General features: G+C 46.4%; 1 protein-coding gene and 1 non-coding gene across 2 annotated transcripts; one reads left to right on the top strand and one right to left on the bottom strand.

Annotated features, from left to right (window-relative positions):
- The first annotated feature begins 820 nt into the window (after positions 1 to 820).
- On the top strand, positions 821 to 16,457 carry SNRPD3 (small nuclear ribonucleoprotein D3 polypeptide). The gene is made up of 4 exons (XM_049790754.1): positions 821 to 898; positions 3,274 to 3,417; positions 12,358 to 12,550; positions 16,219 to 16,457. Exons 2-4 carry the CDS (start codon positions 3,292 to 3,294, stop codon positions 16,278 to 16,280), a joined length of 381 nt encoding a protein of 126 aa, XP_049646711.1. The 5' UTR covers positions 821 to 898; positions 3,274 to 3,291; the 3' UTR covers positions 16,281 to 16,457.
- A 5,189-nt stretch (positions 16,458 to 21,646) lies between these two features.
- LOC125995182 (U2 spliceosomal RNA) lies at positions 21,647 to 21,832 on the bottom strand. The gene has a single exon (XR_007490763.1). It is a non-coding gene; the product is annotated as a U2 spliceosomal RNA (small nuclear RNA).
- Positions 21,833 to 25,527: the final 3,695 nt, after the last annotated feature.

Here is a 25,527-nt window from a genome sequence, read left to right as displayed (position 1 = left end):
CTGGCCACGCCCTTCTTGGGACCGTGCAGGCCCCACCCCTTAAGGGAATCCGATTCGGATGGCCACGCCCCTTCCAGCTACACCTAATAGACCGCGCAGGCCCCGCCCCTTGAGAGAATCACTTTGACTAGCCACGCCCTCTGTTGGGATGACCACGCCCCCTCCAGACCACACCTTCTATAGAGCCACAGACCGCGTCCCTTGAGGGAATCTATTTCACTAGCCACGCCTCTTCCAGACCATGCCTTTTAAGGTCCAGTAATCCCCGCCCCTTCCCGTGACGTAGGTTCTTAGAAGCCCTGCCATTGGCTACTGTCCTGGAGGCCCCGCCCCTTCCCTCACTCCCGCCGGCCCTGCCCGGAAGTCCGTCCCTTGTTCCCTCTGCTTAGGGCTCCAGGCCTGGTTCGGCCCCGAACACGGCCTAGAAGACCCAGTTTCTCAGTCGCACTCAGCCTTAGCGCCCATTTACCTGGCGGTGCCGATTTCCACGGGTCAAATTGTGAAGGGATATCTGGGCAAGCGATGGCCCAGGCACCATCTCCCCGCCTGGCTGCGTACCCCCTTCCCGGTGTAGCGTATTGGGCAACGCGAGCCCCTTTCCCTAACCGACCTGAAAGCCGTTGTTTCCGACGACACCTGAGATCCGTCACCAACCTTTTTCCGGCTGGGCCGGAACTAATGTGCCGGAACTCGCGTTTCCCACCCGAAGCAAGCGAGGCGACAGAACCGGTAGTGGGGCCGCTCTGACCAATAGGAGACTAGAAGGGGCGGGCTCTGTGTGCGTCACTTCCGGTGCGCGCGGCATTCTGGGAGCGCCGGTTCCGCCCGCCTTTCGCTCGTGGTGCATCTTCGTGCTTTTCCCGGGTTTCTGTTTTCACGAAGGAGGAGGCCGGAGCCGGTGAGAATGAAAATCCTCTGGGCATGGCGGGAGGTTTTAGGAGGGGGGCATGCTAACGAGGAGCTGGAACGGGACCCGGTTGGGGAAGCGCGGGAAGCTGGTCTGGCTTCTGGCGGGGTTTGGAACGAAGCTTCTGGAAGGTCCCTGGACCTTGTGCGCAGCATCCTGAGCGACCCAGCCCGGCCCCGTCGCGGCCTCCAGATCTGCAGCGGGACCACCGCCGTGTTGCACATCAAAAAGCAACTTCTAGAGAACGCCTCAGCAAGGAAGTCTGCGTCTGCTGGAGGACTCACACTTTAGTGCTCACATGGGCTTAGAAACTTCATCCCTTTCTCCCCCAGTCCCAGGGCAGGAGAGATTCTGCAGCGGGTAAAACTGCACTCAAGCATTGCATACCAATTGCATAGTGATCCCTGATCTCGGGTCACCCCAAAAACGAAAATTTAAAAAAAAATATTTGGGGGGGGGTTTTGGCTCACACCCTGCAGTGCTCAAGGGTTACTTCTGGCTCAACGCTCAGAAATTGCACCTGGTAGGCACGGGGTTGGGGGCATCATATGGGATGCAGGGGTTCGAACCATTGTCCTGCATGCAAGGCAAACGTCCTACCATGTGCTACCTATCTCCGGCCCCAAAAACAAAATTTTTTTAAATCTAAAAATGCATAGGCCCCGGAGAGATAGCACAGTGGCGTTTGCCTTGCAAGCAGCCGATCCAGGACCAAAGGTGGTTGGTTCGAATCCCGGTGTCCCATATGGTCCCCCGTGCCTGCCAGGAGCTATTTCTGAGCAGACAGCCAGGAGTAACCCCTGAGCACCGCCGGGTGTGACCCAAAAACCAAAAAAAAAAAAAAAAAAATGCATAGGATTCATGAAGCCAGAGATAGCGTGCAAAGGGTTAAGGCACTTGTTTTTAATGTGGCTTAACCAGATTCAGCCCCCAGAGACCCATCAGCATCTGATCCCTGAGCACAGCCAATGTGGCACCCAAATTTCAAAAAGACAAAAGTGGGGGCCGGAGAGATAGCATAGAGGTAGAATGTTTGCCTCGCATGCAGAAGGACAGCGGTTTGAATCCCGGTAACCCATATGGTCCCCCGAGCCTGCCAGGAGCGATTTCTGAGCGTAGAGCCAGGAGGAACCCCTGAGCGCTGTTGGGTGTGACTCAAAACCAAAAAAAATAAAAAGACAAAAGCAATCCCATCCTGTGTGTCTTTTTAACAAAATAGGGCAAAGGCAGAAAGAGTAGCGGGTTGGTTGTTTGCCTTGCACATAAGCAGTTCAATGTCTTGTTCAATCTCCCATGTGGTCCTCCCAGTGCAGGGCCAGGAATAAACCCCGAACATCATAGAGTGTGGTCCCTAAACTAAAGCTAAATAAATATGTCAAACCTGAGCATGCCAGTATGGCTTTTTTCTCCAAAATAAGTTTACCCTGTTTACACCACAGTGTCACTGTACCAAATTGATTTCTGCTTTACTGTCCTTGATGATGGAATCAGTAAAGAGGTTGAATCTATGGGTTGAATTAAATGCAGTCTCTTCTACATCAGCAAGTACCTGGGCCTATAGCTGCATCTACATTGTCATATTTTTTACCTGTGTGCCCATTTCTAGCCACCACCTGTGGCTGCTGAGTACCTGGCGTGGTGCTATTGTAGCTGAGGGAATGTTTTGGGTTGTTTTATTTTAAGACAGTAACTACTGTGTTGGGTAATGTATATGTTCTAACTCTCATAACAGCACTGATGAAGGGTCACTTGATAAAAAGAGACACCCTGGTAGAGAGGGAGATGGAGAGCACTTTTTTTTTGTTTTGTTTTGTTTTGGGGGGGGGGCACCCGTTTGATGCTCAGGGGTTACTCCTGGCTAAGCACTCAGAAATGGCCCCTGGCTTGGGGGGACCATATGGGACGCCGGGGGGATCAAACCGAAGTCCGTGCTACGCAAGTGCTTGCAAGGCAGACACCTTACCTCTAGCGCCACCTTCCCGGCCCCAAGAGAGCACTTTTCGTTACATTCCCATTATCCTTTTTTCAGTCCAACAGTCACCACTTTATCCCACCCTCTCTGTCTTCCTACTCTTTTAATTTTGTTTGATTCTGTAACACACCCACCTATGTTCAGGACTTACTGCTAGCTCTGCAGTCAGAATTCACTCCTGACAATCTCTGGGAATTGTGCGAATGCCTGAGCTTGAACCCAGGTCAGCAGGTACTCTACTAGCTGTACAACCTCCGGTCCCATACAAATTATTTTATTTTCTCTGGAGAAAATGCCTATTATCATCTTCTCTATTTGTGTGTTGTTGAGCCTTAAAGGAACATACCTCCTTAGACTTTGAAAGATTACCTGACTCTCGTCTTTCTCACCCTAGAACTCATTTCTTGCCAAGATGTCCATTGGTGTGCCAATCAAAGTCCTCCACGAGGCTGAGGGCCACATCGTGACTTGTGAAACAAATACTGGAGAAGTGTACCGTGGGAAGCTCATCGAGGCAGAGGACAACATGAACTGCCAGGTATTCTGCTTCACAAATGAAGCTGTAGGGACTGGACCTTTATCCTAGAGGTCAGGAAGGTGTTGTTTGGAGGGTTTTTAATTCTTCATGTTCAGGAATTAATTTATTGAATGCCTAATGTGTGCCAGGTACTGTTCGTGCTAGGGATGTGGCACAGCAAAGTGCCATTTGGAAATTTGAGTGTGATCTTTGTCCTTTGTTTCTTCCCTTAATAATTTTTCTCCCATACTCTGGGAATCTGTTAAAGAGAAGTGGCACTGTACCCTTGGATAGGATCCTCTTTAAATTGCCTGCATGTGTTTAATGCTTTGCATTGAGCAGAATCTTCTATTTACATACTGAGTTTGTCATTTTCCTTGTAGGAATATTATTTGATTACAAGTATATCTTGAGTTGCTACATGTTTAGTTCCAAAATATAGTAAAACAAGTATTACAACTAAGAAAGTCACACATTATCTTTCAAAAATAAATGTAGATATGCTCCTTAGTCAAAAATAATTTATTGCTTGCTAGAGAGAAGCAGTATGTGGGGGAGGTGCTTGCTTTACACACAGCCACCCTAGAGTCACTCCCTGAAATCACAAATGGTTCCCCTCCAGTTCCCAGCCAGTAGTGATCCCTGACCTCAGAAACCTGAACACACCTGGAAGTGGTTCAAAAACAAACAAAAAATTAGTATAACTTTATTGCTAAATTGCCAACAACACAATTGACACTACATTGCTTTATTTTTGTTGCTACCCAAAGCAGCTAGATTTCTAACTTTGCACTCTGGGACCCCCATACACAGTGCTAGGGATCAAACCAGTCCTCTTTTTGCTGGTAGAGGATCTTGTTTTGTTTTTTAAAAAATATGGGCCGGAGAGATAGCATGGAGGTAAGGCGTTTGCCTTTCATGCAGGAGGTCATCAGTTCGAATCCTGGTGTCCCATATGGTCCCCCGTGCCTGCCAGGAGCAATTTCTGAGCCTGGAGCCAGGAATAACCCCTGAGCACTGCCGGGTGTGACCCAAAAAACAAAAGAAAAGAAAAAGAAAAAAATATTATCTGAGGGCCCAGAGAGATAGCACAATGGCGTTTGCCTTGCAAGCAGCCAATCCAGGACCAAAGGTGGTTGGTTCGAATCCTGATGTCCCATATGGTCCCCCGTACCTGCCAGGAGCTATTTCTGAGCAGACAGCCAGGAGTAACCCCTGAGCACCGTCGGGTGTGGCCCAAAAACAAAACAAAACAAAACAATTTTCTGGAAACCAGAGTATACAATAAGTAGGGTGCTTACCTTGCATGAGGCTGGTCAAGGTTTGATCCCCAGCACCCCTAGGTTTGGCAAAGAAAAAAGCGAACATGTTATCTGGACTAGCAAGGGCTGGAGTACTTGCTGTGCATGCAAGTGCCCTAGACTGAATTTCCAGTGGTTTGGACATCTAGTTGCCATCTTATCATTTATGGGGGGTATGGTGAGGGGGTGGATACAATCAGGTTGCTGCCCAAAAAGATACCTGCAGAGTAGAGTAAGTCAGGTATGTCTATAGAAACTATCTTGTGAGGGTCTGGAGAGATAGCATGGAGGTAAGCCATTTGCCTTGCATGCAGAAGGATGGTGGTTCAAATCTCAACATCCCATATGGTCTCCTGAGCCTGACAGGAGTTATTTCTGAGCATAAAACTAGGAGTAACCCCTGAGCACTGCAGGGTATGACCCAAAAACAAAAAAGGAAGAAAAGAAACTATTTTGTGAGGGGCCTAAGCAGTGGCACAGTGGTAGGGCATTTGCCTTGCACACAGCTGATGTAGGACGAGCTGATGTAGACGGGCTGCGTTTCTATCCCCCGGTGTCCCACATGGTCCCCCAAGCCAGAGCAATTTATTTGTTGTTATTGTTGTTGTTTTTGTTTGTTTTTGTTTTGGGGTCACACTCGGCAGCACTCAGGGGTTACTTCTGGCTCTATGCTCAGAAATAGCTCCTGGCAGGCTCAGGGGACCATATGGGATGCTGGGATTCAAAGGACAGTGGTCCTTCTGCACACAAGGCAAATGCCCTACCTTTATGCTATATCTCTGGCCCCATAATTTAACGTTTTAGGTTTTTTTTTTTTTTTTTCAGGAGCGATTTCTGAGTGCATAGCCGGGAGTAACCACTGAGTGTCACTGGGTGTGACCCAAAAATAAAAATATAAATAAATAAAGAAGGGAAGGAAAGAAACTATCCTGTGAAAGTATATCACAAAGTGTGGGAGTGGGAGGGGGAATGCATTTAGAACAGAGAAGGGATAATAATGATAATAGGAAATGACCTCTCTGGACAAGAACTGGGTGCTAAAAGGTAAAGTTATATGAAAAATACTATCAATAACAGTATTGCAAACCATGGTGCCTAAAAAGAAGAAGGAGAGATTAGGAAAGTGAGACTGGGGGTTGGGGGTGGAGTGGAGTGGAGGAAAATTGGGAACATTGGTGGCAGAAAACAAGCACTGGTGAAGGGATGGGTGTTTTAACATTGTATAAAACTTACCCCTCGGGGCCTGAGAGATAGCACAGCCGTGTTTGCCTTGCAAGCAGCCGATCCAGGACCAGGAGTGATTTCTGAGCGTAGATCCAGGAATAACCCGAGCGTTGCCGGGTATGACCCAAAAACCAAATAAAAAAAAGGTTGAGGGGTAAGGTTTTTTTTGTTTGTTTTTGGGCCACATCGGGCTGTGCTCAGGGGTTACTCCTGGCTGTCTGCTCAGAAATAGCTCCTGGCAGGCACGGGGGACCATATGGGACACCGGGATTCGAACCAACCACCTTTGGTCCTGGATCGGCTGCTTGCAAGGCAAACGCCGCTGTGCTATCTCTCCGGGCCCCCTTGAGAGCTATTTAAAGATCACATATGAGTTGTATGTAGCAACTAGCTTAGCTCAGCTCCTTGTATTTTATAAATGTCAACATTTGATAGTCATTAAGGTCATAGAAGTAAACTGACATCTGAAGTCATACCACAAACCATTTCCTGACTTTATTTTTCTTTGGTCCTGGATCGGCTACTTGCAAGGCAAACACTGCTGTGCTATCTCTCCGGGCCCCTGACTTTATTTTTCTATACTATTCATTTGTGATTTATCTTGTTCTGATTATCTTCATACTGTGGTGAGTAACTGGGGCCACTTGGTGTGTGAAATGGATGCCCTAAAGCTAAATAGTGTGGCTCTACAAACATAGATCCAAACCTCTGGCTTAAGGCCTCCTCCATTTTAATGTACTTTGGTTCAGTGAGTAAGTACAATGTAAGGTTGAAGTTAGTGAATCCTTTTTTGGGGGAGGGGAGCTGCACCCAGCAGTGTTCAAGGATTACTCCAGGTTGCTCAGAGGTCTCTGGTCTCCACACCAGTTAGTGTATCTTAATGTGCTTATTCAACTATTTGAACAGCTTACTGAGTTCCCAGGGCCTGGGGTTTCCTTTCTATAATACATGGATAACTGAACAAATGACCTTGGGAGTCTTTGAGACACCTTCAGTGTAATGAAAGATTTTGGTATACCATGGGTCTCAAACTCAATTTACCTGGGGGCCGCAGGAGGCAAAGTCAGGGTGATCCTTGAGTGCAAAGTCAGTAGTAAGCCTTGAACATTGGGGGTGTGACCCAAACAACTAAAACAAAACAAAACAAAAAAAGATTCCTCTAGGGCAGGGCCACAAAATGTTGTACGGAGGGCCGAAAATGGCCCACAGGCTGCGAGCTTGAGACCCCTAGTATAGAGTATAGGCAGGCTTGGGACCATATGGAATGCCAGGAATCATAACTGTGTTAACCATATGCAAGGCAAGTACCCTACCCTGTACTGGGCCCTGAGCTAGTGGGTTTTTTTGGGGGGGGGGGTTGGTTTGGGGGCCACACCCAGAGACACTTAGGGGTTACTCCTGGCTATGTGTTCAGAAATCGCTCCTGGCTTGGGGGACCATATGAGAGGCCAGGGGATCAAACCTTGGTCCGCCCTAGGCAGCTTGTGCAAGGTAGATGCCTTACCGCTTACGCCACCGCCTCAGCCCCTCAGCTAGTGTTTTTCTTGGTGGTGGTAAACTCAGTGATGTTTAGAGGCTAAACCTGGGCCTGGTAAACGCTGTGCCCTCCAGCCTTTTTTTTTTTTTTTTTTTGATTTCTGGGTCACACCTGGCGGTGCTCAGGGGTTACTCCTGGCTGTCTGCTCAGAAATAGCTCCTGGCAGGCACGGAGGACCATATGGGACACCGGGATTTGAACCAACCACCTTTGGTCCTGGATTGGCTGCTTGCAAGGCAAACACCGCTGTGCTATCTCTCCGGGCCCGCCCTCCAGCCTTTTTAAAGTTATCACACAGCCTTCTTTTTTTTGTTTGTTTGTTTTGTTTTGTTTTTTGGGCCACACCCGTTTGATGCTCAGGGGTTACTCCTGGCTATGTGCTCAGAAATCGCCCCTGGCTTGGGGGGACCATATGGGACACCGGGGGATCGAACCGCGGCCCGTTCCTTGGCTAGCGCTTGTAAGGCAGACACCTTACCTCTAGCACCACCTTACCGGCCCCTACACAGCCTTCTTAATAGAATTTAGAAGTAACTTGTTTTTTATTACATGCTTATTCTGTGTGTGACAGAGTAGAACATTTAGTCATTATTAGCCCTCGGGACAAATTTACAGGTGCTATAAATAATCTAGCTTGGAGAAAGTTGCCCTGAACCCAAATCTTTGGCTCTAAGTCTGTGATGTTAAGTAAACTTGAAAGATCTGGCGCCAGAGCAATAGCACAGCGTTTACATAAAGCATTTACCTCGAATCCTGGCATCCCATATGGTCTCCCGAGCCTGCCAGGAGTGACTTCTGAGCGCTGCCATATGTGACCCCAAAACAAAAAAAAACCTTGAAAGATCTGTTGCTGAACTTCAAACCCTCAACTTTTTCAGGTATCAGTAGGAAAGTGAATAAAATGAATCTTGAAAGAATCACAACTATAAGTGAGTAGGAATATGACAAGAGTGCATGAGGCATGCCCAGAACAGGAAAGTTATGATTGTCTACAACTTTGCCTTTGTGAAAGTTAGCAGTGTGGGGGCCAGAGAGATAGCATGGAGGTAAGGCATTTGCCTTGCATGCAGAAGGATGGTGGTTCAAATCTCTGCATTCCATATGGTCCCCTGAGCATAGAGCCAGGAGGAACCCCTGAGCGCTACCAGGTGTGACCCAAAAACCAAAAAAAAAAGAAAAGATAGTAGTGGCACTGCTCAGTGTTACTCCAGGCTCTGCACTGAGGAATTAACTCAAGACAATCTCAGGGAGCCATACAAGGTGCTGGGAATTGAACCCAAGTTAGCTGCGTGCAAGGCAAGCACCCCATCCACTGTAATCTCTCCCTGCATGGTCCTATGAGAAATTTATTAATTCTGATTGTTAACAAGATTTTTTTTCCTCCCCCTTTATAGCATTTGAGTTGGGCACCAGGCTCATGCTATCTGCAACATTGTAACTTTCTAGCAAAGTTGGTAAACTGGGTTTCTGACGTTTTCAAAAACTGATCCGTCAAATTGCTGCTATGATGCAAGCACAGTCCTGACTTACTAACAGACTCTCAAGGGTGGGCAGTGGGGCTGAGCAGCTTTGTGAACACAAGGCAGCTGTTCTGTGGTGCTGGAGGGAAAGCCTGGAAAGCAGTAGCAGACCTAGGCTGTAATGGGAAGCAGGTAATGCTGGATTCTTCTGCTTTGACCAAAATATTTGCCATTTGGAAAATTAAAGTCTTGTTGATCTGATAAGGGGTCTCCAAACAGATGGGAGAACATAGAGGAACCACCAGGTGTGCTCCCTCCCCCGCCCAAAAAAAAGCCCACCTTAGTTAAGCCTCAGAGGCATTGTAACTTAGAAAGGGAAAATGGATGGGCCCGGAGAGATAGCACAGAGTCGTTTGCCTTGCAAGCAGCCGATCCAGGACCAAAGGTGGTTGGTTCGAATCCCGGTGTCCCATATGGTCCCCCGTGCCTGCCAGGAGCTATTTCTGAGCAGACAGCCAGGAGTAACCCCTGAGCACTGCCGGGTGTGGCCCAAAAACAAAACAAAACAAAAAAGAAAAGAAAGGGAAAATGGAGGCTCGGTAATGATTTTCAGGTCTGTGACAGATCTGCCTCTAGGGATTATTCTGTGTATGAAGGTGACATTATCTGTTTCTAAGGATTATATTATGTAAATTGAGCCATGTCCCAGTCCCTGGAATCCTGCCTGGAACAATAAATGCTCCGTCAAAGTTGGCTTTGTCTTTCTTTTCTTTCTATTGGTCAGTAAGGGGAAGAACTCAGAGGAACCAGAAGTTTCACCCCTAGTAAAAATTTTTTGTTTTTGTTTTTGGGCCACACCCGGCGGTGCTCAGGGGTTACTCCTGGCTGTCTGCTCAGAAATAGCTCCTGGCAGACACGGGGGACCATATGGGACACCGGGATTCGAACCAACCACCTTTGGTCCTGGATCGGGTGCTTGCAAGGCAAACGCCGCTGTGCTATCTCTCCGGGCCCACCCCTAGTAAATTTTAAGACTGGCCCTTAATCAGGGTCTCAGACCTTTAATTAAATAGTTAATCAGTTCATTTGTTTTTTTTTTTGTTTTGTTTTTGGTTTTTGGGCCACACCCATTTGACACTCAGGGGTTACTCCTGGCTATGCGCTCAGAAGTCGCTCCTGGCTTGGGGGACCATATGGGACGCCGGGGGATCGAACCGCGGTTAATCAGTTCATTTGTGGCACCACAAGTTGTGGTCTTTGTTTTTGTTTTTTGTTTTTTTTGTTTTGCGTATTTGGGTCACACCCGGCAGCGCTCAGGAGATAATCTGGCTCTATGCTCAGAAATCGCTCCTGGCAGACCTGGGAGACCATATGGGATGCTGGAATTCGAACCACCGTTCTTCTGAATGCAAGGCAAATGCCTAACCTCCATGCTATCTCTCCGGCCCGGTTGTGGTTTTCTTAACAGAAAGAGCAAGATTTACGGTAAAGAACTAGAACCTGTTGGAGCCAGAGAGATGGTACAGTGGGTAGAGCATTTCACTTGCACACAGCTAACTCAGGTTTGATCCTTGATACTTTATCTAGTTCTCCAAGCTGCACACACATATACACAAAATACGGAAATGTGTTAAGAAACTGATAATGTTGGGATGTTTCTTCTCTCTATCCCAGCTTATTCGCTATTGAAATAGTCCTCTTTCTAACGTTCTAAATCAGTCCACCCTTTCTCTGTTCACAAATCCAGCAGACTCAGGTGCTGGCAGTGTCCTCAATTCTAATTCTGCTACTCCACTTCCTTTTTTTTTTTTTTTTTTTTTTGTGGTTTTTGGGTCACACCCGGCAGTGCTCAGGGGTTATTCCTGGCTCCAGGCTCAGAAATTGCTCCTGGCAGGCACAGGGGACCATATGGGGCGCCGGGATTCGAACCGATGACCTCCTGCATGAAAGGCAAACGCCCTACCTCCATGCTATCTCTCCGGCCCCGCTACTCCACTTCTTGCATTCTGTCAGTTCCTCCTAGAATGTCTTGTCTCCTTGTGTAAGCTTTTGCCTTACATCTGATAGTCTCAGCCCTTTGTACAGACTCCACCTTCTTCCTGTCTCCAATTCTAGCTGTGTAAGGGGGGGGGGGGAGGGTGGAGCTCTGAATATTTTGAGAGGATAGGATTCATGCATTTGCAGTCTCTTAAATGCCAGGCAGATGCAGGACAATTTGTACAAGACATACAAAGCTGTTTAAAGATTTTTGGTTTTTGGTTTTGGTTTTTGGGCCATACCCGGTGACTCTCAGGGGTTACTCCTGGCTGTGTTCAGAAATAGACCCTGGCTTCGGGGACCATACAGGGCGCCAGGGGATCAAACTGCAATTCGTCCTAGACTAGCACATGCAAGGCAAATGCCCTACCACCTTTGTCACCACTTTGGCCCTTAAAATTTTTGTTTTTGGGCCACACCGGTGACTCTCGGGGGTTACTCCTGGCTCTGTACTCAGAAATTGCTCCTGGCTCAGGGGACCATATAGGACTCTGGGGATCGAACCCAGGTCCATCCTGGGTTGGTCACATGCAAGGCAAACACCCTATTGCTGTGCTATTGCTCAGGCCCCAAAAGTTTTATTGGCTGTGAAGGGCCTTCATCTGCTAGCAGGGAGGCATTCTAGCAGCATTAGGGATCTGGGCCAGGCTAACAGGGCTCAAATCTGGAGTTCCTGCATTCTCTGGCCCCACCCTCCTTTTCTTCTTGTTAATGCTGTATTTTTACTAATGCCTTTTGGGGGGGGGAGGGGTCACACCCGGCAGCGCTCAGGGGTGGCTCTACGCTCAGAAATCGCTCCTGGCAGGCTCGGGGGACCTTATGGAATGCTGGGATTTGAACCACCGTCCTGCATGAAAGGCAAACGCCTTACCTCCATGCTATTTCCGGCCCCTGTTGCTAATGCTTTTAATGCTGCTGCTGTAACCACAGATCTCATACACACGGTTGTAATGCTTGCACATACTTGGTTGCAGTGATCTCACACTTGTATTAGGGCTCTGAGAATCACAGATGTAGTGCCCACAGGATCATATGTAACACGTGGGGCAGAGTTGGGAGGTCAAACTTGAGGCCTCATTCCCTGAAGACAGGTTCTCTACTACTGACTTTCACTGGGCCCTTGAAGTTTGTGGCTCTTTAATTTTGACATTGTGTCACATAGCAAAGAAATAAATAGGAAAACACATGCTTTTGGTAAACATGAGAAACTGAGGAACATCTATTTATATGTGGGTATTGGCACAATCTCCTGGTACATGCAGAAAACCCTATATTAGCCCCTCAATAATGCTCGCATCTTTAATTCACCATATTAGTTTCTACATTCTGAACTCCCTTCTTTGCCTCTATTTTCTACTTCCTCATGAAATGATGATTTACTGATGAAATGATTCCCTTCCAGATGTCGAACATCACTGTCACATACAGAGATGGCCGCGTGGCACAACTGGAGCAAGTATACATTCGTGGCAGCAAGATCCGCTTTCTGATTTTGCCTGACATGCTGAAAAATGCACCCATGTTAAAGAGTATGAAAAATAAAAACCAAGGTTCAGGGGCTGGCCGGGGAAAAGCTGCTATTCTGAAGGCCCAAGGTAAGTATTCCTCACGCATGGGTTTTTAACTGTAGGTTGTCTTGTTAAGTTTATTTTGTTTTTATGGGTCATACCCAGCAGCACTCGGGTTATTTCTGGCTCTGTGCTTAGAAATCACTCCTGGCAGGCTCAGGGACCCAGGATCGAACCTGTTCAGGTTGGCAGCAAGCAAGGCAAACAGCTTACCACGCACGCTCTGGCCCGTCTTGTTAATTTCTATGACAAGTCCCTTTGTTGCCTGATTCCTCCCATCTCTTCATACCCACCACCAACTTTCCCAGCAGTCATAAAGATTAAGGGCCTTGCTCTGCCTTCTATAATGCTCTTAGATGTCTAGAAATTCTGTCCAGAGAATCTGATTAACTTTCACTCTCATTTCTGTAGTTCCTGAATAGGGGCACCACGGTATGGTGAAATAATGTCTTGAATGTGGTCTGTTTATTTGCCAGGCAGATAGATATATGTAGGAGAGGACACAGTTTAAACAAAGTGTTCAAAGCTATTTCAAGTAGAGTTCAACACTGAGAGCTCTTTTCATGCTGGTGGGTAAGAAGTTTTAATAATTAGGGTTCTCGAGCCAGGCTAACTGGAATCTTGCATTCCTACCCACCCCACTCGACTCCTCATGCCTTTGTTATTGTTGTGGTGGTTGTGGTGATTAGTGGTCATGCCCACTTGGTTGCCAGAAAGTGTGGGAGCTTGTTTTGTCCCCCCAGCACAAACAGAAATACTGATGATGTTAAGAATCCTTTTTCAGGTGATATGTAAGCAGTTTTGAGTCATTTTTATCCATTGAAGGGGATAGGATTTCTATTTTCAAGCTTCTATTGGAAAATAAGTCTCTTAGCACATTCTGAAAATTAGTTTACAAATGGTCTAGTCATTTACTTTTATTTTTTGGTGCTTTTGGTTTTGGGGCCGTACCCGGTGATGCTCAAGGGTTATTCCTGTCTATTTGCTCAGAAATCCGCTCCTGGCTTGGGACGCCAGGAGATCCAACTGTAGTTCGTTCTAGGTTAGCCACTTGCAAGGCCATATGGGGCACCAGGGGATCTGTCCTAGGCTAGCGCATGCAAGGCAAATGCCCTGCCATTGCGCCACCACCTCCGCCCCCTTCTTTGGTTTTTTTTTGAGTCACACCCAGCAGCACTCGGGTTATTGCTGGCTCTGTGCTCAGAAATCGCTCCTGGCAGGCACGGGGGACCATATAAATGCCGGTATTCGAACCACCAACAGTCCTGGATCAGCTGTGTGGAACAGGCAAATGCTTTACTGCTGTGCTATCTCTTCAGCCCCCCAGATTTAATTTTTTATATTGCCTTGTGGAGAGACAATTACGTTGGTAAAGTCTTTGCCTTGCACACATGTAACCCCAGTTTAGTCCCCAGCACCACATTTGTTCCTGAGAGCCAGGAGGAGTAAGCTCTGAGTGTTGCCTGGAGCCTCTCCCGCCAAAAAAAAAAAAAAAAAACTGTCTTCTGGGGCCAGATTGGTGGCTCAAGCAGTAAGTCATCTGCTTGCCTGCGCTACCCTAGGACGGACCATGATTCAGTCTCCCAGCATCCCACATGGTCTCCGAGCCAGGAGGATTTCTGAGTGCATAGCCAGGAGTAACCCCTGAGTGTCACCGAGTGTGGCCAAAAAAAAAAAAAAAAAAACCAAAAAAATAAAAACCTGTCTTCTATAAGTGAAGTAAAAGTCAATGAAGTCTGTATTCAACACTTCACTGGTATAAATATTTTATAATGAAAGAGTCTAAGTTTAAAGACAGTAAGTAATCCTTTAAAATGCCCATTGAGGAGCCGGAGAGATAGCATGGAGGTAAGGTGTTTGCCTTGAATGCAGGACTGTGGTTCAAATCCTGGCATTCCATATGGTTCCCCGAGCCTGCCAAGAGCGATTTCTGAGAGTAGAGCCAGAAGTAGCCCCTGAGCACTGCCAGGTGTGACCCAAAATAAATTAATTAATAAATAAATAAAATGCCCATTGAAGGGCCGGAGAGATAGCATGGAGGTAGGGTGTTTGTTTGCCTTGCATGCAGAAGGACGGTGGTTCGAATCCCGGCATCCCATATGGTCCCCCGAGCCTGCCAGTAGCGATTTCTGAGCGCAGAGCCAGGAGGAACCCCTGAGCACTGCCGGGTGTGACCCAAAAATAAAATAAAATGCCTGGTGAGGGGGTGATTCGAGAGACATATATGCTTGCCTAGCTATAGCTTGTGCCCTGCCCTGGTTTAAATCCCAGTACCACATATGGTCCCTTGAGCACCACTAGCTGTAGCCCTGAAAATGTTTGCATTGCAAGTGACGAGAGAAACAGTCTTCGGAAATGCCATGTTTTTTGCTAGCCTTCTACTCTGCCTTCACAGAAAGAGTTTGTCCTATCACTGTTAACTGCAAAAGGTGAAAGAAACATAGTGGTTATACACAAGAAGCTCTTGCTGGGGGCCGGAGAGATAGCATGGAGGTAAGGCGTTTGCCTTCCATGCAGGAGGTCATCGGTTCGAATCCCGGTGCCCCATATGGTCCCCTGTGCCTGCCAGGAGCAATTTCTGAGCCTGGAGCCAGAAATAACCCCTGAGCACTGCCGGGTGTGACCCAAAACACAAAAAACAAACAAACAAAGAAGCTCTTGCTAAGAGTCTGCCCAGGCTTACTGCTGTCTTCCTTAGCAGTCTGTCCTATAGCATATGGCTGGCTCTTAACTGAATTTAATCAAATTCTTTAGGTTTTCAAGTTCTGTAAGAGGAGAAGGCCAAGACTCCTGTTAGTAGCTATAAAAATATTGTCACTAGCTGATCTAGAGGCTTTGGGTAACAAATAACAATCTTGTCATACTTTTCTGTTTGTTTTGGCTTTTGTTTTTGGCCTACACCCATCAGCTCTCAGGGGTCACTGCTTCTGGCTCTGCACTCAAAAATTACTACTGACAAGTTTGGGGAACCATATGGGCTGCTGAGGATTGAACCTGGGTCAACCGCATGCAAGACAAACTCCCTACCCAGTCATGTCATATCACAAAGAAATAATAAAATATGAACTGGGAAATAGTATGGCTCTGAGGGCTAGAGCACATGCTTTACATAAGGGAGGTCTAACCTTTAACTTTATGGTCTCCAAGCACCACTAGATGAGGCCCCCAAAAAACAAACAAAAGAAATATTAAACCTGTCACCAGATTTAACAAGTGTAAATGTTTAGCTGCACTTTTGCGGAGTTCTAAGTGAATTAAATTCATCTGTCATGTTATCTGTCATGTTTTATTAGTTCGCCAATTCTGAGAATTGGTTATTTTGATGTGCGGAATTCTAAGTGAATTAAATTCATCTGTTGTGTTTTATTAGCTCGCCAATTCTGAGAATTGGCCTATTTTGATGTATTTTTCTATAGTTCTTAAACTTTTCTCCCCATATTTCTCGGCTTTGGGCAACTCTGCCTCAGAGAGGAGACTGCTGTGGCAGATACTCAGGGCCTGAGCCTGAGCTCCCTGATGCTTACAGTTGCTGTGCTGCCTTTCTCTGAGTTTCTTTTTTTCTTGTGAAATGGATGGGGAAAGCAGGCAGAATTTGAGCCAGGTGAACTTTCCGGTTCCTTCCAGCATGGATGACCTAGCACTTTGCTGTAAGGACTCAGACTGATAACTTTTTCCTTTCTCTTTTCCCCCTTCAGTGGCTGCAAGAGGAAGAGGACGTGGAATGGGACGTGGAAACATCTTCCAGAAGCGAAGATAAATTTATTTGTCAAACTGAACTCTGCTCATATTTTTTCACTTAGGTTATCTGGGTTTGGGGGGTATATGCTTCTGTATATGTTCTAAGTTTTCTTGTAACATCTTTCTCATTAGACCAGGGAAATGTTTAACTAAATAAATATGGTTGCTTTTGTTTTTCTTTTTGAGAAAATAAGAACTGTGTTTATTTGGAGTTTGGTGTTCTATTTGCTTTGGCAGCAGGTTAAATTTTGACACCCTGGGAGATGTCCTGGGGAAATGCCAGTACTTTGAAGTAGCATGCTTACTGATAAGAACTTAAGCTGCTGTACCAGGCCAGCTGCTTGTTAAGTTCCAGAAGTGTTCAATGCAAAAGAACTCAGAGCTCACAGGCTATCCCAGGGTTTGTCTCAGACACGGGCATTCCCATGGTTCTGGCCTAGTAATTTAACAATAGGCAAAAGTAGCCTAATATTCAAAGGTAGTTGAAATTCTTATTGACCCTAACTCCGATACTCAATTGGCTCCTATCCTCAATTGATTAGTAATTTGGTTTTGTTTGTTTGTTTGTTTGTTTTTGGTTTTTGGGCCACACCTGGCCAGGGGTTACTCCTGCCTGTCTGCTCAGAAATAGCTCCTGGCAGGCACGGGGGACCATATGGGACACCAGGATTCGAATCAACCACCTTTGATCCTAGATTGGCTGCTTGCAAGGCAAACGCCGCTGTGCTATCTCTCCAGGCCCAATTAGTAGTTTTTTGATAATTCCGGGGAACAGTAAGCTTATTGGTGTATCTCATATCTTCAATTGGGATAGCCACCATTTGGCAAAAGTAACTAGAATAACTCAAAAATTGAGAGCAGGGACCAGAGTTATAGTAAAGTGAGTATGGTTCTTTCTTACCTTGCATATAGCTAATCCAGATTTGATCCCCGGCGCCTCCTATAGTTCTACCCTGCCAAAGCGGTCTCTGATTGCAGCTGGGTATTGCATCAAAAGTAATTTGAGAATTGAGAAAGCAACCTGGAAAAAAACAAATGTCAAGATTCAGTTTAGGGATAAAGAGATAGCATGGAGGTAGGGCATTCACCTTGCATGCAGAATGATGGTGGTTCGAATTCCAGCATCCCGTATGGTCCCCCCAGCCTGCCAGGAGCGATTTCTACAAAAAAAAAAAAAAAAAAGATTTAGTTTCGTGTAAGATGGGTGAGCCATATGGGGTGGGGGCATTAAACAGGAAAGGGATAAGACGTGGAATGTAGGGCCCGGAGAGATAGCACAGCGGCGTTTGCCTTGCAAGCAGCCGATCCAGGACCAAAGGTGGTTGGTTCGAATCCCGCTGTCCCATATGGTCCCCCGTGCCTGCCAGGAGCTATTTCTCAGCAGACAGCCAGGAGTAACCTCTGAGCACCGCCGGGTGTGGGCCAAAAACCAAAAAAAAGAAAAAAAAAAAAGACGTGGAATGTAGCATCAGAGTACTTGTTTTCGTGATGCCCTCGTTTTGATCCCTGGCACTGTCTAAAAAGTGAGGGATGATTACTGACTTTTCGAAGATTGTTTAGGTAATGGGAAAGACCATTCCAGTGCCCTCTGCTTGCACTGAGACCATTCTGACAGCCCTGCTCTTTAGGATGCCTGAAGTGGAGAAGAGAGTCCATCACATCCACTAACGAATCAGTTTGATTATTTTGCAGTGTTTAAAACATACTCCTGGCTCTATGCTCACTATTCACACAAGAATCAACTACCCTATCCACAGAATTATCCCTACCACTGTATTATCTCTGCCCTAATTCTCTCATTTATCTTGGCATCTAAGGATCCATAAGTTTCCAAATAAGCTGTTAACATTTCAACACAACGATGTAACATATTGCATTCTTTCTTTTTTTTTTTTATTTATTTTTTTTTTTTGGTTTTTAGGTCACACCTAGTGGCGCTCAGGGGTTACTCCTCCTGGCTCTAAGCTCAGAAATCTCTCCTGGCAGGCTATGGGATGCCAGTATTCCACCATCGTCCTGGGCTGGCTGCATGCAAGGCAAATGCCCTACCACTGTGCTATCTTCAGTCCCCATATATTGCATTGTTTTTATAATAACTGCTTAAAGACTGGGAAAAGTACAGGGGCTATGTCACTTTCCTTGTACGTTGCAGACCTCGAGCACTGCCAGATGTGGCCCCAACACCCCTCACTTCCAAAAAACTAAGAAGCAAGTAAGACTTTAGAGAACATTCTCTAGAGCAGGGGTCTCAAACTCAATTCACCTGGGGGCCGCAGAAGGCAAAGTTGGGGTGATTCTTGAGTGCAAAGTCAGTAGTAAGCCTTGAACATTGGGGGGGTGTCCCAAACAATTAAAACAAAACAAGATTCCTCTAGGGCAGAGCCAGAAAATGTTGAGAGCCGTTTTGAGACCCCTGCTCTAAAGCAATCCTTATTGGGCTGAAGACATTATATTAGACTTGACCAGGCTAACATTTTATCTGATAAGGATAGCATCCATATTAAGTCCTTTAAAGGAATATCTTTGGGACTGGAGCGATCCTTCAGGTAGGGAATTTATTTGCTTTGGATTCAGTTGTTGGGGGCGTGGGTGTTTGCCTAGCATACTGATGACTAGAATTGATACCCAGCATCACATATGGTCCCCTGAGCACAGGGTGTGGTCCAAAAGCCCATAAGGCTACAGCAGTAGTATTCAGCAAGTAGAGCATTTGGCTTGCATGCAGCCAACCCAGGTTCAGTTCCATCCCAATCTCCCAAACCACTAAGAGTAACATCCTGAGCTGAGCACAACCAAGTGTCTTATCTGCAACCCCACAAAAAGCAAATTGATTCACTGGCAATGAAGTCTCTTGTTTTACACAACAAATGACCAGTGGTTTTCAGCATCAAAAAGCCTACTTCAGATTTGCACAATTCACTACCTAGTGAAAATTAGCTACACCCCTGCAGCAATATAAAAAGTGAAGGAGATTATTCATAGTTTTGTTTCTAATGTTCACAGTGGAAGCTTGGATTGATTTATAAAACAATAAAATGAACATTGGGCCTGGAGAGATAGGACAGCGGTGTTTGCCATGCAAGCAGCTGGTCCAGGACCTAAGGTGGTTGGTTCGAATCCCAGCATCCCATATGGTCCCCAGTGCCTGCCAGGGGCTATTTCTGAGCAGACAGCCAGGAGTAACCCCTGAGCACTGCTGGGTGTGGCCCAAAAACCAAAAAAAAGAAAATGAACATTGGGGCCAAAAAGATAGTACAGAATAAGTGCTTGCCTTGCACACAGCTGGCCTAAGTTTGATTGCCCAAAGGGAAATTAGCAAAACAAGCCATATTCAATAGGTTTAAGTTCACAAATCATTAAGTCTGGCCAGAAGGCATTTGTGAACCAATTCAGGCCACTTAAAGGAGAGTCTAAGTAATGTTAAATTTCCCTTTGTAGGGGGCCGGGTAGGTGGCGCTGGAGGTAAGGTGTCTGCCTTGCAAGCGCTAGCCAAGGAAGGACCGCGGTTCGATCCCCCGGCGTCCCATATGGTCCCCCCAAGCCAGGGGCGATTTCTGAGCACATAGCCAGGAGCGTCAAACGGGTGTGGCCCAAAAACCAAAAAAAAAAAATTTCCCTTTGTAGTGTTAATGAGGTTTGAAGCCAAATCTGACCTGCAAATTTGAAATAATGCTCTCTTGGCTTTACTGATAGTAATTCCAAAAGTAGTTTCTGAGGTATATTCATTTTTCTGGGTTCTAGATTCTCATGGATTGGACATTCAGTTTCATTAATAAATGGTATAGGTGGTATATTCCCCCATTTTACAACCTGCATTAGCTCATCTGTATAATTTATCAACATATTCAAAATGGTAATCACAGCTAAGAACATAGCAGCGCTGGTGGGGGGGGTTACTCCTGGTTCTGTGCTCAGAAATCCGCCCCTGGAAGGCGGGGGGGGGGGGGGCACATGGGATGCCGGGATGTAAGGCAAATGCCCTACCTCCATGCTATCTCTCCGGCCCCTACTGGTATTAATTTTTTTTAATTCTTTTTTTTTGGGGGGGTGGGTCACACCTGGCAGTGCTCAGGGGTTACTCCTGGCTATCTGTTCAGAAATAGCCCCTGGCAGGCTTGGGGGACCATATGGGACACCAGGATTTGAACCAATGACCTTCTGCATGAAAGGCAACCGCCTAACCTCCATGCTATCTCTCTGGCCCCTGGTATTATTTTATTTTTTTTTTGTATGTACAAATGGGAGAATTTATTGGGTAAGCTGTCAGTGAGAACAATGTGGAAAACGAATTGTACTTTTAAAAAAAACCAGTTGCAGGAAAACGAAGCATTGTGCAGGGTCCCACATTCCGGGGAACAGAGGAAGCACTCCAGGGTCCAACCTCCTGGGGACAAATGAGAAGGCACTACGCAGGGTCCCACTTCTGGGGACAGATGAGAAGCACTGCACAGGTCCCACCTTCACAGATCAGAAGGGCTTGCAACCGACAGGCATTGCAGGGAACTCCTGAGTCCTCAATCCCAGTGCACGATGTTCTGCATCTGGCCACTTAAAGGCCTAGAAGATGTGCTCACTGGACACCCTGCAACACACCTGTGTCCATCAACCTCAAGGGCACCCATGGTCAACTACAGGAGCAGTCTGTGAGCCGGCAGGCCACAAAACAGGCGGAGGCACGCACTGCACAGTCCCGTGTCCCCTCTCCCTCTTGGTCTTTCTAGAAGTCTAGGACATGCAGTGAAAACTTTTCAGGCTCAGCTCTAAAAGCCACTGGCTGGTCCCCAACCTATTCCTGAGTTCACCCCAACACATGGCTCGCCAGGACCGCACAGAACACAGGCCCTCAGAGGGATTGGCCTGCACTCAGCTACCCCCAATCCTGCTCTAGGTGATGAGGGTGCCAGCTCAGGAGAAACTTTTACTAAGGGTGAAGATGGCAGAAAGAGCCGGTGCTTTGCAGCCGGTAAGGTATGCCCCAGAGGGAAGGGCTCCAAGCCAGTAACATAATCAACATTCCTCTTCCTCCTCCTCTTCCTTCTCTTCCTCTTTAATCTCAGAAATCTTGTCTATGGATTTCAGGATTTCAGCAACAAGATTCAACTTTTCAGCTCCAGATACCAGCTACCTGGAGCAAACTCATCTCCTGCTTCAGTTTCAGCACCTGGTTTTCAGCTTTCATGGCCCGTTTCGTCATCAGCTCCTGGTATTAATTTTTATAGATACTTTTTCTGCCTCCTCCTAGGCAAACTTCTCCACACCCTGTGAGCAGTGATGCTGGATGGGTCTTTTATATCACTTTCTTGAATTTTGAGGGACAGGTTAGGCTTCTTTTCCTGTAAAAATAGAAGCATACTCTCCCCCAAACTTTTACCGCCCCCCTTTTTTTTTTGGTACACCATTCCTGGAGGTACTGCAATACCAGGTCGATGCGTGGGATGGACGGAGCAAGCTCCTATTCCATTTCCTAATGCCAAAAATCCATTTAATATATTGTCATCAGATAGACGACGTATCAAATATTAAACTGATAAGAATAAAAACTACACTTGATCTTGGGGCCGGAGAAATAACATGGAGGTAGAACGTTTGCCTTACATGCAGAAGAACGGTGGTTCAAATCCCGGCATCCCATATGGTCCCTCGAACCTCCCAGGAATGATTTATTTTTTTTTTTTTTTTTTTTGGTTTTTGGGCCATACCCAGTGACGCTCAGGGGTTACTCCTGGCTATGTGCTCAGAAGTTGCTCCTGGCTTGGGGGACCATATGGGACACCGGGGGATCGAACCGCAGTCCGTCCAAGGCTAGCGCAGGCAAGGCAGGCACCTTACCTTTAGCGCCACCGCCCGGCCCCATTTTTTTTTGTTTTTTGTTTGTTTGTTTGTTTGTTTTTGGGCCACACCGGCGGTCCTCAGGGGTTACTCCTGGCTGTCTGCTCAGAAATAGCTCCTGGCAGGCACAGGGGACAATATGGGACACCGGGATTCAAACCAACCACCTTTGGTCCTGGATCAGCTGCTTGCAAGGCAAATGCCGCTGTGCTATCTCTCAGGGCCCCCCAGGAGTGATTTCTTTTTTTTTTTTTTTTTTTTTTTTTTGGTTTTTGGGCCACACCCGGTAACGCTCAGGGGTTACTCCTGGCTATGTGCTCAGAAGTCGCTCCTGGCTTGGGGGACCATATGGGACGCCGGGGGATCGAACCGCGGTCCGTCTCCTAGGCTAGCGCAGGTAAGGCAGGCACCTTACCTCCAGCGCCACCGCCCGGCCCCCCCAGGAGTGATTTCTGAGCGTAGAGCCAGGAGTAACCCCTGAGTGCTGCCAGGTGTGACCCAAAAGAAAGAAAGAAAAAAAAAAAAAAAACCATACTACACTTGGTCTTAGCCAAAAGGTTGAGAAGCAATTTAACTTTTTTTTTTTTCCATTTTTCTTTTGATTCATCCCTAAACCAAATAGGCTGATGATCATCAGCCTTTTACTGGTGTTTTAAAGGCTCTATTTGTTTCCAGGGGAATTTCTGTTCTCCCCGCTTTTGTTTTTGTCATTGAGCTTTTATATTTTAGTGATGTTTTGGCTCTTTCTACAATTGCTGGGACCCTGTGAATGATAAGGGATGCCAGTAGAGTATTTAAAAGATCATTGCTGAAAAAATATTTTAAGATTTTGAGTCACATATGGTAGCCCATTGTCTGTCTTAATACTTTTAGGGAAATCTATAACTGCATAAAGGGGTGATAGAAAGTTAAGGACATATTTTGCTTGTTCCCCAGATAAAGATCGGACCCATAAAAATCTTGAGTAATTTATGGTACAGAGTCCATTGACCTGCCAAAAGACAAAACAGGAGTGACATCTATCTACCAGAGATCATTATCATTTTTACCTAGGGCATTAACCCAGGTGCCATTGGAGGGCAAAGAGTAGAATCACAAGTTGAGCAACCAGCAACAATTTCTCTTGCCTGTGCTTTGATAACTACAAATCAGTGGCACAGACTTTTACTACTGCTTTGAGTTAGTTGGTGCCGTTGTTGAACCTTTTGAAGTTTACTAACTAATAGCTGGTCTGTTATGACATTCACTTTAACAGTTTCTCCTAGTAAAGAAGAATAAGCACGGGCCCGGAGAGATAGCACAGCGGTGTTTGCCTTGCAAGCAGCCGATCCAGGACCAAAGGTGGTTGGTTCGAATCCCGGTGTCCCATATGGTCCCCCTTGCCTGCCAGGAGCTATTTCTGAGCAGCCAGGAGTAACCCCTGAGCACCGCCTGGTGTGGCCCCCCCACAAAAATAAGGAAGAATAAGCACAGACATGCTTAATAATTTTTTCTGTTGTTTTTGTTTTGGGGCCACATCCAGTGACACTCAGGAGTTACTCCTGGCTTTGTGCTCAGAAATCGCTCCCGGTTTGGGGGACCATATGGGATGCAGAGGGATCAAACCGTGGTTAGTGTTTGCAAGGCAGGCAACTTACCGCTAGCACCACCACTCTGGCCCCACTTAATAATTATTTTAACTTGATGATTTCATAAATGCTTTTAGCCCCATAGGGTGCAATTTCCTCCATGGTTTCCTAACAGTATATTTTGCCCTACTCTGACCACATACTGGCTACCAGAAACAATGATCACCTTTTAAAATGCTAACAATGGGCCCAGAGAGATAGCACAGCGGCATTTGCCTTGCAAGCAGCCGATCCAGGACCAAAGGTGGTTGGTTCAAATCCCGGTGTCCCATATGGTCCCCCGTGCCTGCCAGGAGCTATTTCTGAGCAGACAGCCAGGAGTAGCTCCTGAGCACTGCCGGGTGTGGCCCAAAAACCAAAAAGAAAAAAAAAAAAAGCTAACAATAGGGCCAGGGATCGGAGACAGCACAGTAGTAGGGCATTTCCCTTGCATGTGGCCAACACAGAACAGACCCAGTTTTGATTCCCGATATCTCAAATGGTCCCCTGAGCCTGGCAGGAGCGATTTCTGAGCACAGAGCCTGAAGTAACCGAGTGCCACCAGGTATGACCCAAAAACCAAATATATATATATATATATATATATGTATGTATGTATATATATACACATACACACATACATATATACATATGTATGCATATATATACATATGTATGCATATATACATATATATACATATATATATATATATATATATATATATATATATATATATATATATATATATATATAGTGGTTGGAGCGATAGAGCAGTGGTAGGGTGTTTGCCTTTCATGCAGCAGATCCAGGAAAGACCTCTGTTAGATCCCAGCGTCCCATATGGTTCCCTGAGCCAGGAGCGATTGCTAAGCACATAGCCAGGAATAACCCCAGAGGGTCACCGGATGTAACCCAAAAACAAGAAAACAAAACAAAAAGTTAAAAATAGGGGCCAGAGAGATAGCATGGAGGTAAGGCATTTACCTTTCATGCAGAAGGTCATCGGTTCGAATCCCGGCGTCCCATATGGTCCCCCGTGCATGCCAGGAGCAATTTCTGAGCACGGAGCCAGGAAAAACCCCTGAGCATTGCCGGGTGTGACCCAAAAACCACAAAAAAAAAAAAAAAAAGTTAAAAATAATTTCCCGGGCCCGGAGAGATGGCACAGCGGCGTTTTCCTTGCAAGCAGCCGATCCAGGACCAAAGGTGGTTGGTTCGAATCCCGGTGGCCCATAAGGTCCCCCGTGCATGCCAGGAGCTATTTCTGAGCAGACAGCCAGGAGTTATCCCTGAGCATCGCCGGGTGTGACCCAAAAACCAAATAATAATAATAATAATAATAATAATAATAATAATAATAATAATAATAATAATAATAAATAAAAAAATAATAATTTCCTGGTGCTGGAGAGATGACATGGAGGTAAAGCGTTTGTTTGCCTTGCATGCAGAAGGTCGGTGATTCAAATCCCGGCATCCCATATGGTCCTCCGAGCCTGCCAGGAGTAACCCCTGAGCGCTGTCAGATGTGACCCAAAACCCAAAAAATAAAAAATAACAATTTACCTTGGGGCCAGAGTGGTGGCACCGCGGTAGGGCATTTGCCTTGCATGCCACTGGCCTAGGATGGACCAAGGTTCAACCCCCCCTCCCCTGTGTCCCATATGGCCCCCCAAACAAGGAGTGATTTTGGAGCACATAGCCAGAAGTAACCCCTGAGTGTCACCGAGTGTGGCCCAAGAACAAAAACAAAAAAAATTACCTAGTCCATATGTGGGATCCCAAGTAGGCCAGACCCAATATTTATTGATTCATGAAAATAATGTATG

The sequence above is a fragment of the Suncus etruscus genome, chromosome 17, assembly GCF_024139225.1.
Source record: "Suncus etruscus isolate mSunEtr1 chromosome 17, mSunEtr1.pri.cur, whole genome shotgun sequence".
NCBI lineage: Eukaryota > Metazoa > Chordata > Mammalia > Eulipotyphla > Soricidae > Suncus > Suncus etruscus.
Note: the sequence above shows the minus strand (reverse complement) of the source record. Positions and strands in the feature narration are given on the sequence as shown.